The sequence below is a fragment of the Uloborus diversus genome, unplaced genomic scaffold, assembly GCF_026930045.1.
Source record: "Uloborus diversus isolate 005 unplaced genomic scaffold, Udiv.v.3.1 scaffold_500, whole genome shotgun sequence".
NCBI lineage: Eukaryota > Metazoa > Arthropoda > Arachnida > Araneae > Uloboridae > Uloborus > Uloborus diversus.
In genome coordinates, this window is record NW_026558682.1 from 67,100 (window position 1) to 85,544 (window position 18,445).

General features: G+C 33.2%; 1 protein-coding gene across 1 annotated transcript in view; it reads right to left on the bottom strand.

The window, feature by feature from the left end:
• LOC129233526 (ribosome biogenesis protein WDR12 homolog) overlaps positions 1-18,445 on the bottom strand; it is a 57,250-nt gene that overhangs the window by 28,507 nt on the left and 10,298 nt on the right. The window contains exons 3-6 of the mRNA XM_054867538.1: positions 17,037-17,140; positions 16,841-16,947; positions 12,927-13,042; positions 11,920-12,074 (exon numbers count right to left, since the gene is read on the bottom strand). Of these exons, the coding sequence (XP_054723513.1) occupies positions 11,920-12,074; positions 12,927-13,042; positions 16,841-16,947; positions 17,037-17,140 (482 nt within the window). The remainder of the gene's footprint in view (positions 1-11,919; positions 12,075-12,926; positions 13,043-16,840; positions 16,948-17,036; positions 17,141-18,445) is intronic.

The following is an 18,445-nucleotide window of genomic DNA, read 5'->3' on the forward strand; positions in this document are numbered from 1 at the left end:
GTTAGTATCCGTACATAGAGTCGATCTTTATGTATTTTGCAATCTTACATAGAGGGATGTGTCCCAATAAAAAAATGCACAAATAGAAACTTAGAGCTAAAATTTAATGATTTCCATTTCACAATGGGTAGGTAAAACGTCTCAAATATGAATAGCTCGCTAGCAATAGGAAATGCACTCTAAGAGGAAATTACAAATATCAACGTATAAGCGGAAACTCCCCCCCCCCCCCATTGCCACATAATTTGCTACGATGATTCTTGAAAATTTCATATATTTCTTTATTTTATCTAAAATCTTTCTCAATTTTAAGGAAAAGCAAATTTTCTTAACAAAATCACAAAATAATTATTTTTTTTTTTTTGCCTGATTAACGTACATGAGAAAATTAACATAATTAAATGCAAACTCATGTTTTCGGGGTACAATGAATCCCTCAAGCGATGCATAAAGGTAAGCATTTTCGAAATTACTTGGCTGATTCTCATTCCATCGCTTACATCTTTATATACATTGATAAAGCAGTTTCTCGTAACCCTGAAACTCGTGTCTGAAATTTTATTGCTGTTTGTTTGCTTCAATATGGTGATTTTTTCCTTCAGTAGCACTTATGATAATATGTTACAAATTTATTAAGCTTTTGTAGGTAAATTCAGTTTAAAATCATGACTTGTCACAAAACGATCGGATTATGCACTTTAAAAAAAAAAAAAAATCATTTAGAAAAAGGGCAGTTGTAGGTAGAAGATTTTTTTGCTGAAGTTAGCACTAGAGACTTTGCCAAATACGATACAACTTTCAAAACAGCCTGACCAAGCCTGACACCCAATTTAAAAAGCTTTTAAGGCGAAAAGCCTTTAAAAATCTCCCGTACCAAATTTTCTTTATTTTTTTTACAGAAACAAAATAAAAATATTTACTTTGATTTCTAATTAGCACAAAGCCCTGACATTTCTTTGTCCCGTAAAATTGATTTGGTTCAATTCCATTCATTTATAAAGCCACAAAAAAATCTACATTGAAATGTAATAATTAAGCTGAAACGTAACACAAAAGAGAAAACTCTTATAGAAATCTCATCTTTTACCGAGGCTATGAGCAATTGTACTTGACTCAAGTTTCCAAAACAAGTGCCGATCGATGCAAAAGTTAGTCAACTATCAAAGAATAAATTTTCATAAAAATTGGGTAAATTTTTAATTTTGGACTTTTGGCCAGGATTTTTAGTCAAATACTCCACTGTGCGGCGGTTTCCTTTTACAAATCCTCAGTTTTCGTCGGATCTTTGCCAAATTTTGCACAGCAGTTCTTTGATGCTTAGGAATTTTCATAGGGAGTTTTTTTCTGACCTATGAGGGAGGAGGTGGGGTGTAAAAACACAAGAAGGTTTTCCTTATGCAACTCTAGTTTACATTGGTTTTTAGCAAATTTTTGCATAGAGGTCCTTTGATACTCAAGAATATATAGAGCAGCTTTCGTTCGCAATCGGATCCCTCTCTCCCCACACCGGCGGTTTTCACTTACCTATGGAGAGGAGAGAAGAGTGCAAATCTGCAAATACACCCTACAGGGGGGTTTCCTTGTGAAAATCCAGTTTTTTTCGGATTTTTTCCAAACATGGCACAGCATTTGTTTGATGCTCAGGAATTCACGTAAGTTTTTTTCGTTCCAATGGGGTTTGTGGGGATCACCTTGGGGGTTTCGCCAGAAAATCCAGAATGATTACCAAAAAATACAATGATGCATAAATTTAAATTTGGACACATAAAATTGTGCTTTCTACACATTGACAAGAAATGTTTATGCTATATTTTTCCTTTCTTTTTTAAACCTGATTGTTAAACATTTGTCACTAGATGAGACTTTTATTTTCGAGGTAAACCGTGCAACACCGGGTAATGCAGCTAGTGACATATAAATTAAAGGTATATTTCATGCTTCTGTGTGCTTAATAGGTGTATGGTGTGATAGTTTTTAAAATTCATAGCTGCATTCTTTAAAGATTTCTTATTAGCATTTTACTAAATGTTACTCAACTAAGAATTAAAAATTCGTAAAGCAAGAGCTATTAAATGACTAAAAATAAACTATTTAAGACGTTAATACGAAATATAGTTCAAAGTATGTATATTCAAATTATTGAGACTGCTCAAATCGAAAGATTTAAACAAAATATTGAATTAAATATTTAAAACTTTTTTGTTGTGAAACACTTTAGTCATGCATTGAGCTATACCATTTGCACGCCCTTCTCCCCCCCCCCCTCTCCAGGAAAGTTTTGAATCAGAGAAACAATTCTACTTAATATATTAGGAAATGTTTTGTTGTTTTTCGATATAATATGCCCTAAACTAGATCCTTTGCACCGCCCCCCCCCCCCCCGTCCGGAAAATTTTGAATTCTTCCGTGAATATATTGATGTATCAAAAATATTGATATTTGGAGAGAGATATGTCGGTATTAAAATTCTAATATCCCCCAGTCCTAGTATACATACACTTTTCCACAATGCAAAATTTTAACTTATGTGAGGGGTCTAGGAGCCAGGTGTGTGCACAGAAATTTTGGGGCCAGTCATAAATGACTTTTCCGGACCCCCTCCATACCGTTTACCTCTGCATTTCACCCCCAGTTTTAAAAATATAAGGCTCCTTTCTGGCTCGGGCCAGCAGGTGTCCCTTCTCTAATATGCACGCACCTGCTGGAATGCATCCCTCGCATAAGTTGGAACTCGACTGTACATCTGTTTGTGATGACTTTAAAAATATTGCAGTTTAAAATGACTTTCTGTCAGCAATTGATTTTAAAACTGATATTATCAGTAATATTTTACATCTAGACACAGATAGTATTTATAACATTTTTAAAAAAGATATATGAAACTGTAGACAAATAAATCATCACACACAACATTAACTAGTCAACTTTCAATAACTGAAAGCCTTGTATCTCAAATATTCCTTCATAGGGTCCCAAATTTGTGAGAAGGCTGTGGGAACTTCTCATAACTGGAAGATTTTAACCAGTCCCTTGAGACTTCCGAGTTACTGATAGTTGACTGCGTTAACAAGTTGAATTTTTTTTTTTTTAATGATGAAATGATTACAATATTGAAAATCCTTATCATTATGACAAACCAGGTTCCAATTATTTTTTACTAACTAAGCAACAAATAGCCAATTTGATTATTAGTGGATCCCTAATCTTTACTAATAATAAAGCTGAAAGTCTGGATGTCTGTGATGCACATAGCGCCTAGACCGTTCAAACAATTTTTTTAAAATTTGGCACAAAATTAAGATTGTAGCATGGGGATTAGGGTGGGCCGAAAAAACTTTTTTTGGAAATATGTTTTTGGATAGTGCGGAAAAGTTGCTATATGGGCCCGTTATTACCCATAAAAAATTTCGCTAAATTTGTTTAATATTTAGCCGGCGCTATTTGACCTCGAAAACTGAAAAAAAGGGCAAAAATGCACTTTTTTCAAAAAAAAAAAAAAGTGGGGTGGTGGGTTGAAAATAAAAGTTTGAAGCTATTTTCAGCAAACATTAGAAGTATCTGTCAGTGAATTATTTGAAATCCTCAAAGACTTTTATACATTTCGTAGAATATTTAGCTGCGCTCCTTTAAGACTGCAACATTGGAAAAATGAAAAAAAAAAAGTAATTTCGAAATAAGTAAGTACTGAAATGTTACGCAATACGTTACTTAGAAAAAACAGTGAAAATTCAATCAATTTTATGCGACATTTGTACGCTAATTTTAAAAAATGCACACACTCAAATAAAAAATAGTTACATAAGATGCTAATTTTTTAATCTTCGGTTCCAATTGTTTCTCCTGAATAATAAACGGCGCTCAACTACTTCTATTATTCCTAAGATTATTTTATAACTATTTTATATATATTTGACAAATAGAGCCCTTGAGTATTAAAAAAATGGGAATCCTCTGAAGTCCTTTAAACTGATTAATGAATTGAATGCAAGTATTCTTCTTTTTCTCAAGCCATTTCTTCCTCTCGACTTTATGACCCACTTAAGGGTGCTCTTCACTGAGAGTCTGAAAGCTTCGGATCCAATGCTAACCTACGGGGAAAGTTAAAGGTTATTTTACAATATTCCTTTGAAGTTTTCGGGTCAATTTTTTTTCTGAGTATTTTTCAAGCCTATGTCTGTGTATATTAGTTTTTACTTTTTTGATACGTCCATTCTTCGATTTTTTAAAATTCGAGAAAAAATGAATTTCTTCGAAAACGAGGTACTGTTGGACCTTTCGCTCTGTAAAAAAGCTGCAAATCGTGCTATCGAAATTTTAAGAACGCCCCAACACGCAAAATATTTCCAGCTCTCTTTTGAGACTAAGTTTGAAATGATGCGACCATTTCTAAAAAAATATCGGAGTTCCAACCATCTGAAATATTTTCGAAAAAGCTCAATTTCTCTACTAAGCCACGCCTTTCACTAGTTCCCTCCTTTCTTGAGGGGAAAAACCGGGTGAGGTGTATAAGATTTACGATCATTAGCGCAAACGACCGTTTCCATTTACTACTCCCCTCTTTTCCGGAGGCATTTTTCAATGAAGGAATGAATGAGTGCTTTTGAAAGTGAATCCACATGCTTGGAAACATCTTCACGATTTGATTTGTGTTTAGAAAGGATATAGTTTTTAAAGAGTGCTTCTGAGATAATTCTTGTGAATTCTTGTGCTAAATGACCTCCTGAATCCAAATATGACCACCTTTTCCCATTCACACGTCCCGCTTTTTTGGAAATGTCGCCCGCAATTTTTTTCAGTTTTTGAGTTTCATAGCCATTATTTTTATTTGGAGGGGAAGTTATCGTTATATTATACATTAATACTTTTCTGAGGGGCTAGAGAGGTGCTACGTTTGTACGCAAGAACATATGAAGGAAATTGGTTAACTCATGGGGGGTATTACCACTTATTATATTTTTAAAATCATCAAAATCCATCCTTTTTTCTAGGGGTTTGTTTTACAATTTTTTCCCTTATTTTTTGGCATGAAACCAGAGTATAGGACTCACACCTATAAACCCTATATCCGAAAAAAAAAATTTCACGTTGTAAATTAAAAAAAAAGGAAGTATCGCATTTTGCGTAAAGTTGCATCGCAGACCTTCAGTGAAGAACCTTTTCGTGTTATTCAAATTCATTCACGGATATAATTAAGATTAAAATTATCTTAAGTATGCTTATGATATAGCATTAATGAATATTTCTATTTCTGGGGATGCACTACCCCCATTACTTTTCACAACATCAAGAAGGCATAAACAATGGAGTTGGTGCATCCAAAGAAAGATAAATATGTATATTAATGCTACTTTATAAGCAAATTTAAGGATGCTTTTCACTGAGAGTCTGAAAGCCTACGGATCCAATGTTAACCTGCGGGGAAAGTTGGATGAAGATTTTACAAATTCCTTTGAAGTTTTCATGTAAATTTTTTTCCGAGTATTTTTCAAGCCTCTATCTGTGTCGTGTACTTTTTCCTTTTTTGAAATATCCATTCTTTGATTGTTTAAAATTCGAGAAAAAATGAATTTCGTTGAAAGAGGTGGTAGGTACTGTTTGATATTTTGCTCCATAAAAAATCTGGCAAAATATTTCCAGCACTCTTTTGAGACTTTGTTCGAAATAAAGCGACCATTTCTAAAAAAAAAAAAAAAAAAAAAAAAAACCGAGTCCAAAACCGTATTCTAGATACTTACTAGATATTTGGATTCTATTTTTGTCTATATTATACTATGTTACTACAAATGTAAACGCATAAAATGCTTTCCACAGCTCAACAAACATTTTTGAAAATAATTTCTCGAGCCAAACTCGTAAAAAATTCTTTACAAGGTATGTACACATTGATCATGTAATTCATAATACAGTGAAATCCAGTAACAATGAACTTCAAAATCGGGACTGAAAACTTATTTGGTTGAAACGGGTACTTCGTTATACTGATATACGTTGTAACAGGATTTCACTGAATTTTTCTTTTGAAGACTTTCTAAGGAGAAAAATGATACATACCTGCATTTCTTTAAAGCATGAATGAGTATAAAAAAATTGTTTTAAAGCAGGGTTGGGTTCCCAGGGTCGTGACCCCAAATGGGGTCGTGTAGCGTTTCTTCTTCGGTCGAAACATTATTCCTACCACAGTATAGTTGGGGGTGGATCGAATCTAACATAGCAGTTTTGTAATGTAGGATCTAACGTAGCTTTCACAATGTTGCCAGGTTAGGTCCACACCTTGCGATACTTTACTGACATGTAGGCTACGTGATCACAGGTCCTTTACTTAGTCAAAAAAGGGTCGCAACGTGCAAAAGATTGGGAACCACTGGTTTAAATTTACAGATAATTAGAGAACTGATGGGGGAAGGGGGAGAACACTGACCATTTTGTTTTTAACTGGATGAATACACCATGTTCTAAGAATCTTTCGGTAGTCGTGTTACACTGAAATTTTCATAAGCTCAGACAAATAATTTGTCTGACGTCTAAAACATTTCCCCGAAACCTAAGGTTTTTCAATTTTAGCCGGTCTTTATCAATATATATTTGTGTGTATGCACTGTGCAGTCGCGTCTGTTCATAGTGAAGTCTAAGGAACCGAATAACAATTTCGTATATAGCCTCAATTTCGCTATAAAAAGGTAAACAACAAGAAGGGAACTGAACCATAAATACGATATATACGGCTTGAATATTAGTACGAAAAACCAAATTTCTAGTTGAATTTTAATTCAAAGTGTCAAAGGTCAAAGTTTTTTAATATCCTGGATAAAAAAACAAATACATAGCCACAAGTTTTCAATCAAGCAATGCATTTTCTACACTTATAATTTACATCTTTTACTTGTGCTTTTAAGACGTTGTTTTTGACTTTTATCTATTTCTTGCACAAAGCTCATGCTTTTTGAAGTGCATATTTTATTTACAATTTACACATTTAAAAATTGAAGCTATTTTGGAACACCCGATTTAAAATGGTGTTAAAGCTTCATTGAAACATTATCATTATTTAATATTATTAATAAATGGGGGAAAAAAATTCAAAAAAAAAAAAAAAATTAATACCAAACAGAAAAGAAAGAAACATTTAGCATCCAGCCCATAGCTTTCATTTGAATTTTGACGTCTTGAATTTAAATTATGTTTTTCACAATCACGAATTGTGGTAGAACCCTACTCGTTGGGTTTCTTATTTCTACAAATGGTTCCTATCAGAATTATATTTGTAAAAGTCATGATTTGAATACAAGACGTCTACATTCAAATGAATTCCAGGGGCTGGATGCTGGACGTTGTTGACTGAATGCTGTTTTTGTCTGAAAAGTATTGTGTAAAATCGAGAGGGTCGGGAATAAGTAAAATCGATGGCGGGGACATGAACTTCACCGCCCAGGAGGAGGGACATGCTCGCGAAGACACGTGGAACAGACGAGTTTGCATTAAAAGAATAGAAAATTAAAGTCGAAAGAACATCAACTACGGACAAGTGAAAACAATAACCAACTGTGGTCGCTCAAAAAAAGAATATATTTGGTCTTGGTCAAGCAATAAGGTATTCGAGGGCGAATGATTGGTATTAGTCTCACGCAACTTTGCGCACATCTCTCAACTTTTGTTGATTTTAAATGTTAACATTTATTGACATAGAAATTACACTATTTTAATGTAAAAACGTGCAAATTAAATTACACTTGTTTCGGGGTTATTAAGAACATCTTTATCAATAGAGATAGATACATGTGTTTCTGTCTTTTACATCATTCAAAAGTTTTTATTGGGCCTGACAGATTTCTCTTCCACGTTCTGGAGTTATTTGAGTTACCCTAATTTTGCTAACAGTTTAAAATTTCTCCGGGAAGTCGAGAAGAGATCAAAAAAAAAAAAAAAAAAAGAAAAATTAGAAAAATTAGAGCAATAAATGTTAGTACACTCAACAATTTATAAATTATGCTTCATGAATACTTTTATACAAAAAGAGAAAAATTAAATTGAAATATTTTTAAAATTTAAAGGATAGTATACTAATGTGTGTGATTTGCAAATGTGGAATTATATTTTCAATTCTGATATTTTTTTCTGAATATAAATTACGTATGTAAGACATTGTTCACATTCTTACAAGCAAACAATTGACGTAAATAGGGAATATTCCACGTAATTGTTACGATTGTTTGATTGATTGCAATAGTTTGCATCAATGAAAGCTTGATTGAGTGCAGCTATCAAGTTTAGGACTTCGTTTGCACGAAGCTGTCAACATTGTGTGGTAATAAAGAGGTTTCATTTAATTTCGAAATGCGAGCATGAATGAATTTTCTGAAAATTATGCTTTTAGCCGTTGCTTTTCTCACCATAGTATCCGCAGAAAGGAAAGCATTTCTGATTATGTTTATTGTTATTATTACTATTTTGAATCGCAGAAAGCAATGCATAACTAATGTAACCAAAAATTGAAAACCGTTAGGAAAAAAAAAGACCTGAGAAGAAAAAAAAAATCAAAAGTTTTAAAAAGTTATTCTATTCCTCCTAACATTTTGCATTTGAATAAGTCGAAGTACATTGTTCCAAGTGTACTGCAAGTAAACTGCAGCTTGTATTTTTAATTTAAGTACATTATTGCAAGTAATTCCCTGTTGCTCGTGTAATTCCACCCACGAAATGTATTTTCAAATGTTCTCAAACATCATATAACTGCTGCTTCGAAAATACACTTCAATAAAAGACTTACCAACTATTTATTATTATAGCCTGTTGCACTTTTCGTCTAATGCGTAAAATATTATTATTATTATTATTATTATTATTATTATTATTATTATTATTATTATTATTATTTTTGAAAAAGAATTTCAATTTTAAGAAGTATATTAATCATTTAGTCTTGTGTATGCTGCTCTAGTCACCATGCTGATTATCTATGTTTTTGCGGGATGATTTGTTTACTGATAGTAAACAAATGCAGCCCTGCGCATGATGAATCACCGGAAAAATATAAATAAATATCTAAAACAGTAATTGATTAATTAACAAAAATGTCAGTTCAGCGTTGCATATCCTCCATCGAATTGCAGAAGTATTCCTTTTTCGACCATATATATATATACATATATACTAAAAATAGCGGGATCCCCCCCCCCCTCTTTGAAATGTAACTATATCCTAATATGAAATTGTTTTCTGATTACGACATTTCTGCCGTTCTCACAATAATTAAAAATAAAATCAGCATCGTTCCACCTCTTGACTGTAAATATCCGATAACCGATATGTAATCTTCCCTCCTCACCCCTCACCCTTTTTTTCCGGGACTACACCACAGGTTTACACTAAGCTTATACCTCTTGTTTTATATATATATATATATATATATATATAATCATATCCTAACGCAAAAAATTGCATTCTTTAATTAAACATCAGACAAGAAACTAATTAGCTTTATGAACGAAATAAGATTCGGACGTGGCAATTGAAAACATCGTTTAAAAAAAAAAATAAGACAATCGTTTTTCCTGTTCAATTTATGATAAATTTTCTTTTCATTCATAAATTTTTCATGAATATAAAATCTGGGAACGCATATCCAAAAAAAAAAACTTTGTTTCAAAAATTACGGCAGACCCTTTGGTACTGACTTTATTTTCTGTTCTGTTCAACCTTCGCATCGGTACTGTTCAAGTGGGGTTTCGGCCGCCAGCTAATTTCCTTGATTGCTCTTCACGACGGGGGTCATTTAGGGGTTTCTTTCCCTCCAGAACAATGACAGCTGTGACAGGTCACGTGTTCCTGCCTTACATCGATTACCGTCCACTCCATTGGCTGTTGAAATGTCAATCACTTGATTCAGGTTCACGCCCATCGTTCAAGGAAGAAAGTCATTTACACCCTAACTTCAAAGTTTTCCCTCACTGAAGAGCAGCCTTAAGAGACAAAACCCCCCGACAAGAAATGCTGTAATTCTACACCTCCACAGCTGGGAATTAAGCAATTAAAGAGGTCCTCTCTTGTGTCCAATGTCCACAATGAGTTGCCACTGAGGCATCTTATACTGGAATGGGACGGTTGCACAAAGTGGCCGCATTCATATTCTGGAGCTATCGAACAACTTCTTAGAGATTGTGAAAAAAATCCGGTGGTCAAATTTGATAAAATTTACTGCAATCTTCTGGTTTTGGACATAGAAGATATAAAAAATTTAAGTACTGAACAACAATATTTGTATAGAATCTGTCTTGCCGTAAAAGATGGTAGTTGTCCTTCAAGCGTGGCTGACAGTAGCCCAGGCAAACTCAGTCAGTCATGCGCGATGGCTGACAACTACAAACCGTTTGTTACGCTTGTATATAGGCACTCCAACTCCATCAGAAAACCTTACAATTCTTGTAAAATATGTAATTTTAGTTTATGCTCCAATGTGGTTTGAAATAAAAATTAAATCGAACTGCCAGTACCGCGCCCAACATTTTTGGAAAATGATTTCTCTTGCAAGGCAGTTTCCAGACAACGTTAAGGAGATAATTTTCAAAGTTCTCTCATGTAATGCATATTTCGCTCATCCTGATTAGCTACTGTTGACAATGTTGTTTGACTCAAGAAAATACATTCGGGAATTAGCTGTTAGGCGCATTCTGAACTCTAGAAATAAGAAGACGAAGAGCTCGGATAGTGTACGATTTTTTGAGCGTCCTAAACTCAATTTTGAAGCCGTTGATTATGTTGATTTAGTTGATCGGGCAAACTGTGTTGTAACAGAGCCACCTCTTACAATGCATCTAAAAGACCAACAATGGAAAGAAATGTGCAAGGAACATTCTACAGAGTTTACTTTCGAGAAATTTCCCTGTCACACGCAAGCTGTGAAACGTTGTGTGAAACTAATAACAGAAGCTGCAATAAAAGTTCGTGGTGCACGAGATAGATACATTCGTGCTAAACTTCAAGCTAGGAAATAACTTCCATCTTTGATAATAAGAGACAATATTATTCCAAAAAAATTATATTCATTATGCATGAGGTATTATAAATCAAATTTGAAGATTTCTTTTTTAAAATTTTATTATCTATATATGTAGTTCTCGAAAATGTATGATACTATTGCGTGATAATAACTATGACTAATGGCGCTATTTAATTAATTAGTCTATGATTTAATTTTGAAAAATAATTTTCACATTGGTTTTTAAGGAAATTCAATATTTTTTCATTTTTCTCCAATTTTTGATGTCGGAAAGGAGCGGTTAAATGCTCATTAAAATCAATGAAACATTTTATGGGCTCGAACTGGCTCATTATATAACATTTTCGGTGCATTCCAGCAAAATATTTGGAATTTAGTTTTTTTTTTTAAATTCGACAAAAATTCATTTTTCTCTTTTTTTTTCGGTTTTTCAGTGTCAAATAGCGCCGGCTAGATATTTTTTAATATCCAAGAAATTTTTTGTGAGTGCTAACTAGCTCACTACGCAACTTTTGCGCGCTATCCAAAAATTGATTTCGAAAAAAAAAAATTTTCGGCTTATTTCGGCCCACTCTAATGGGGATGTGCACCTAGAAGCGATTTTTTGAAAATTCGATTTTGTTCTTTTTCTACGATTTTATTTTAAATTTAATTCCTCTGCACCGAATAACAAGTCATCATAACATGGACAGGTAAATTACCATAATGTGGACAGCAAATTACCTTAGCATATTGGCAATAAATTCATCATTCATTATCTAAATATACAGGTGAAAATAAGACCTTTTAATTTTCCACTACGGGCAGAGCCCTGCGGGTACCCCAGTATGTAATAAAAGATTAAATAACCAAAATTGTCACCTTTAAAGAATGACAATCATACAAATTATCTCCAGAAGGTTTAAGAGCAAAAGAAAAAAACTAACTCTATTTGTAGCAGGATTCACTGCAACACAGTCAACACTTCGAGCATGTCCTTTGCAAACGTGTATACAATCTACAGCATTAGTTGATTGATTCCATTGCCACAACATAGCTGTTTCATCATGAGAGGTACTTATAAAAGAGCTACTTGAGTTATCTAATGGAAAAATAAAATTTATCAACATAAGAGGAACAAAACTTTTGAGCAATGAAATGCTAAATTAGTAATCAGGCCTCTTGTTTAGGGAGTCAGGAGGAGGAAATTACCCCACCCCTGGTTTTCAGAAACTAGTCCCTTCACATATTCATATATGTGGGAGTGGTTTTTGACAAGATATGAATTGAGCATACAATGTAAAATTAAAATAGTCAATTTCATATCTGATTTTCATTAAATGCTTTCTTAAAAGGAAAGGAAGTTTTCAATGCAAAAACTAAATAATGAAACGTTAATCAAATAACGAAGCTGATTCATAAAATTAAAAGTATATATTCTTACTTGTTTAAAAAGACATTGGACACATTCATTTTTAGGAAGAGGGATGTGGCAAAATAGACACTGTTGCCACTCAATTCTGGGGGGGGGGGAATTCCATGCATGAATATGGAGAATTATAAACAAGCGAACACTGTTATTTGAAAAAGGAACATTAATATCCTGATAGTTCCATCACAGAGGGGGAAAAACACACCAAACAAACAAATAAATAAAAATGAAGGGGAATAATGAATTCTTCATAACTGAAATTGTGATTGCATTTATTTTAATGTTTTAATTATTTATTCATTTTTTTTAAGACTTCTCTTTACCATTCATTACTTGAACCTTAAAAAAAAAAAATTACATGCAAAAGTTAAGAAGAGAACAATAAATATTGATAACTAATTCCATTCTCTCTAATTTAAATTAGCACCAAATTCTAGATGTAAGTCAAAAAAGCAATAAAAATAGAAGAAAACTTGTGCTTCTCAGTTCATACGTAAGTCTTAAATACTAAACTGTACTTGCCATGATTCAACCACGCAACAGATTTTACTGGAGCTGTATGACCAGGGATTGTCAACGTATGTTCTCCATCAACACTCCATATATGAACGGTACTATCATAACATCCAGATAAGATCCTAAAATTAAATTAAAATACTTTAACATATTTGCTCTTTTAAAATACAACTTTCAATCCAGTAGAACTAAATTGCAAGAAATATTCAACAGAATTAAATCTTAATTGATAAAGGGGGGAAAAATGGTTTTTGTTTCTTGAACCACTTGAGTAACTGAGCCTGAGTAGACATAGCCACCTAATTTAAGGCGGACACGAACGGCTTCTATTTACAGAGCACCACTGAGGCGGAAGTTCAATTTAGCACAAGGCAGTACACGACAGGTGGAAACACTAACTATCACCATTTTGATCCAACTTCTGGTTCAGCAACCCGAGAAGATTTGGTTTGGATTGTGAACTTAGTGACCGCGCTGGATTTAATGTGCACAAGTCATAATTAGGGAACTCGCAGCATCTTCCATAGGGGGCAGCCATCGAACTAGTGACCCTCCAGCTACAAGCCTGGTGCCTACCCGATCTGGCTACCTTGGGTGCCAAAGGAAAATGCATATATTTAGACACACGGCAGTGTGTCAGCCAAGTTCGGAAATCAGGCGACACATCTGCCAGTGTGTATCTTACATGAACCATTTTAAGCTACTTTTGACCCCCTCATTTCTCAAAAACTATTCAATCTGCGTGCTTGAAATTTTGTATGTCTAATAGAGCTGCATAGCAGACCTATAATCCTAAATTTCAGGAAAATACCTCTTATAGTTATGGAGTTATTAAGATCTGAAAAGTGTCATTTTTTACACTGACTCACTCACTCATCAAAATGTTTATGAACTTCCAAGTGTCTCACATACTTGAAATTTGGCATAAAGATAGATTTTCATGCACATGTAAAGGGAAAAATCTAAAAAGTCAAAAAACTTCATTAAAATAGCAAAAAACTATGCTATTTTTTATGAGCATCAGGGCCTAAAACCTTTACCACGCAATTGCAAAATATTTCGCCAAATAAATCACAACAAAAGGGCTCATCAAACATTGCCAAAACAAGGTTGTTGAAGTTTAAAATTAGCAATTTAATTTCTAACCAAAATAGGGGCTTTAAACAATTCTTTAAGTTCCACTAGAATGAAAAATGATCCATCAGATAATTAAAATTACAAACATAGAGCTAAGCCTTTAAAATCAAAAATAACCAGCTTTAAAATTTATAAAAACTTTAGATCTCAATTAAATGCAACATTTTACAGGAGGAGCAAAAATGGCAGCAATAATTTCAACAATTGTGAAATATTTTCGCCAATTCTGCATATTTTACGATCTACGTTATAATACCCCCCCCCCCCCCGGACAAATTCGAAATGGGAAAAACAGACGATTACTGCACAAAATTGGCGCCAAGTCCCCAGTTATCGAAATATCTTCAAAACTTCTAATAAAGAGAACCGCAAATCAGTGCATCGTAAAAGCAGTAGGAAAAAAAAAAGGAAATCATATATTTGTATACGCTTTTGCATTTATAATTGTCTGAATTAGAACATAACTTTTGATTTAGCTTTCAAAAAGTAATGATATCCCAGCAAAACATAAATGTGAAAAGAAGCCAAGTTCGGTCGAAATGAGGTTCGGGGTAGACGGTGTCACTGACAAAAAAAGTTCAGATATAAACGGTTACCAAGTTCCACAGCAGTTCCACATAGATGTTGGATTTTCCCATGTTCTTCAATTCATTTAGAAAACAATTTTTTACTTTCTTTGATAATGGATATAAAACTTGGCAAGTTTGAAAAAAAAAAAATAAATAAAATAAAAATAGCGATGACTAAAACTTGCCGCAAGTTTAAAATCCATTATCAAAGAAAGTAAAAAATTGTTTTCTAAATGAATTGAAGAACATGGGAAAATCCAACATCTATGCGGAACTGCTATGGAACTTGGAAACCGTTTATATCTGAACTTTTTTTGTCGGTGACACCGTCTACCCCCGAACCTCATTTTGACCGAACTTGGCTTCTTTTCACATTTATGTTTTGTTGGGATATATACTATTTGCAAATTCAGCGTTAAAATTACACTTTGATGTCTCTTCATCAAGAGATGAGATAGTATGGTGGGTGCTGTTCTTGAATTACCAGTATTTTCATAAATCAGAAGAATAAGAGAAAAGTGAAACTGCCTTGCCCCCCCCCCCCCCATCTGTTCCATAGGTTAACACTAAAGGTCAAACTTTAAGTAGTTTTAAAGATTTTTTACATAATAAAACACAATACAACATAATTGAGACACACTATCAAGCTGTGTTTGTAATTGGCTTTTTTTTAAAATCTGATCAGGGTTTTTTTAATATGCTTATTGCTCAGTTTGCTGGCAAGTGCATTTAATAATTCTGAAGTTATACCCTGTGTGTGTTCTTTGGCAATGCTATTAAACTTGGAAGAATAGTATTACTAGCCACTTGGTTAATAAGTTATCTTGAACCGTCCAAGTTGGTCGATCCAAATATTGTGAAAGGTACATTAACAGACCCAAATGTCCTCTGTGATAATTTTCTTTTTACCATAGCTGCCAACATGCCAACTTAAAATATTTCTACGCTTTTTTGACCATTATAAAGCAAAGTATTAAAATTTAAAGTATTATAATATTTTTAAACCCTTACCTATACTTGATCTGTGCTTTTATAAGTAATAAATAAATTAATTTAAAAATAAGTAAATAAATAATTTTTTATTTCTTTGAACGTAAACTTTGAAAAGTTACTGACTTTGCAGCTTTCAAAAATTGTCTATCAAAAACTTGTTTAAAACAATAGTTTTTCTGTAAGTTCTTACAAATTAAAATGTTCATGCTGTTATCGGATAAAGAAGCACACAGTTCTCGTACAAATCTGCTATAAGATCGTACAAAATGTCCAAAAATCTTACTATGTACGGCTAAATCGTACAAGTTGTCAGCTATGTTTTTAGGGTGTTTGCATTTTGAAGTACATATTTTTTTTGCATACATAGTTTTCAGTACAGCTGGGATGACTTAACCCAACATTCCCCCCCCCCCCCCTCTGTAACACTGGGCAGGGGTGCACTTGCTCCAGAAACAGTTTCCCTATTTTCACGGTAAGGATTCCAGGGTCATCTACTTTGTCTCGCATTTCAAAAGAAACAGTTGAATGCCTTCATTTAGTTCACAAGAACACTGGCATACCTATTTTTCTGATGATATATGATTTCTTCTTCTCAATCACTGTAGAGAAGAAGTCCATTGGGGGACTTTGTAGAGAAGGAGTCCATTACAAACCATTAGCACTGTACTCTCAACAGAGGAATTATCATTTTAAGATAATTTCCTGTACCAAGAGGTGAAAAGATTAACTTTAGATAACTTACAAAAATTCTATGAAGAAAACATAAATTTTTGTGCGACAAGAAATTTTTCTCTTTGAAATGAAACGGACTTTGAATAAAAATAAAGATCCTACAATAGATAATTTAATTCAGTTTCTTCAAGATACCTACCATAATTAAAATTTATTTTAACTTTTCAATTTTTTACAACTTCAATGTTCCATTTCTTGAATTTCAGTATGGCACCCTGAAAATACCATATGCTACACATATAAAAATGTTTGGAAAATAAAACTAGTGTACTGGTGCAATCCTACTAGCTGCTATGCCAGTTTTACCAGCATAAAATGATGAATTAATTGGTTGCCGCAGATTAATGCAGTATTGACCAATGAAACACATTGCATTAGCATTTTTTTTTTTCACTTGCTGTTACTGATAAGGAGAATTTTGTCACGACATCTTGCCTGTTTTCATACACAACATACAAAAATAAATACAACTTTCAGTAATAAAATTACCATTTTTCTGTAGCATTTACACCACTAACCCAGTCATCATGTATCAGGCTGTTTTCAGGAGAAGGAGCTGGATATTTCAGAAAGTATTCAATTTCAAGTACATTTTCCTATTGAAAATAAGTAATACTTACAATGGCAAAACTGTTTTCCAAATACACTTGCATGATTAGAAATGAAATATGTTAATTAGCCTTACAGTTGTTTCCTTTTTAGCTTCAACATGCTCCGATAAGCTTAGGCGAAGCAATTCTCCAAAGAGCAGAAAGTCGAATTCTTCTTCTTTATAATCTTCAGAGTTCGCTGTTATTAAGAAAAAAAAAATATTACCATGAAAAGACATTAAACAGAAAAATGAATAAATAACCATTATTTTTTGATACAAAAAATGAGAAAAAAACATTCTGAAAGTTATTTCTCACTAAACGAAAAAATGGAAGATAAGGTAATTGCATTTATTGCTTGCAATTAAAATCAAATTACAAAACCCTTTAGTTTAATCAATGAAAGAATCAAAAAACATTACTTAATATTTGTAAATGTAGGCAGTTATTTTAATCAAGATACAGTAAAACCTCATCACTAATAATACATAAGGAACCAAAAGGGGGGGGGGGAGTCAAAAGAAGTGTGTGGGGTTAGGGTGCCTGGCCCCTGAACCAGTTTTTTTTCCTTGCAAAATAGGTATGAGCCCATGAATTTAAAGACTCGTGACCAAAAAGCGATCCCCCCCCCCCTTCTTTTGTCGATACTGTGGCACTACCTTCATTCTCTTTGAGCTCACTAATAGTTTAGAGGAAAATAAAGACTTAAAAGTACCAAGTTTTTTTTCCCCAAGTATAAATTTGCAAAATCACGCTGACACGTGTTTTGGAGTCATAGGGAGCTTTTTTTTCAATGCAGAAAAGATGTTAGCTTGTTTATGTACAGACAATCGACTGGGACGAAGTTTTTAAATCCTAAAGCTCACATCTGTTTTGAAAGGAAAAAGGAGTTCCTTGTAACCCCGAAACACATGCCAACGAGTTTTTGCAATGTTTTGTCATTTTGTATTTATTTATTCATTTGTTTTCGTTTTCGTTTCAAGGCTAATTTTCAAACTTTTTATTTTTCATGACACGTTACTAAAAGTTATGCTTTTAAGCAAAATTTATTTGTTTAGTTACATTTCAGGCATTTTTCTTCTTTTCAATACGTTATTATTTCTATTATTTATTTTGATACTGAGACATTTTCATTCACTTTCAGCTCACTAATAGTTAAGTGGAAAATAAGGACTAAAGTGTACATGTAAAAGTTTGTTTCTTTTTTTTTTTTCAAGAATAAATTTGCAAAAACTCGCTGACATGCGTTTTGAACTCACAGGGAATACTTTTTTTATTATTTCATTGCAGAAAAGATGTGAGCTGAGACAATCGACTGATGTAGAGTTTTAAAATTCGCAAGCTCACATGGGGTTCCTTGTAACCCCGAAATACATCCGTACAAGCTTTTGCAAATTTATATTTTTTTACATTTATTTATTTATTCATTTTCGCTTTCAGGAAAAAATGTCAAACTTTTTATTTTTCATGATAAAAGCATAACATTGCTAAAAGTTATGCTTTT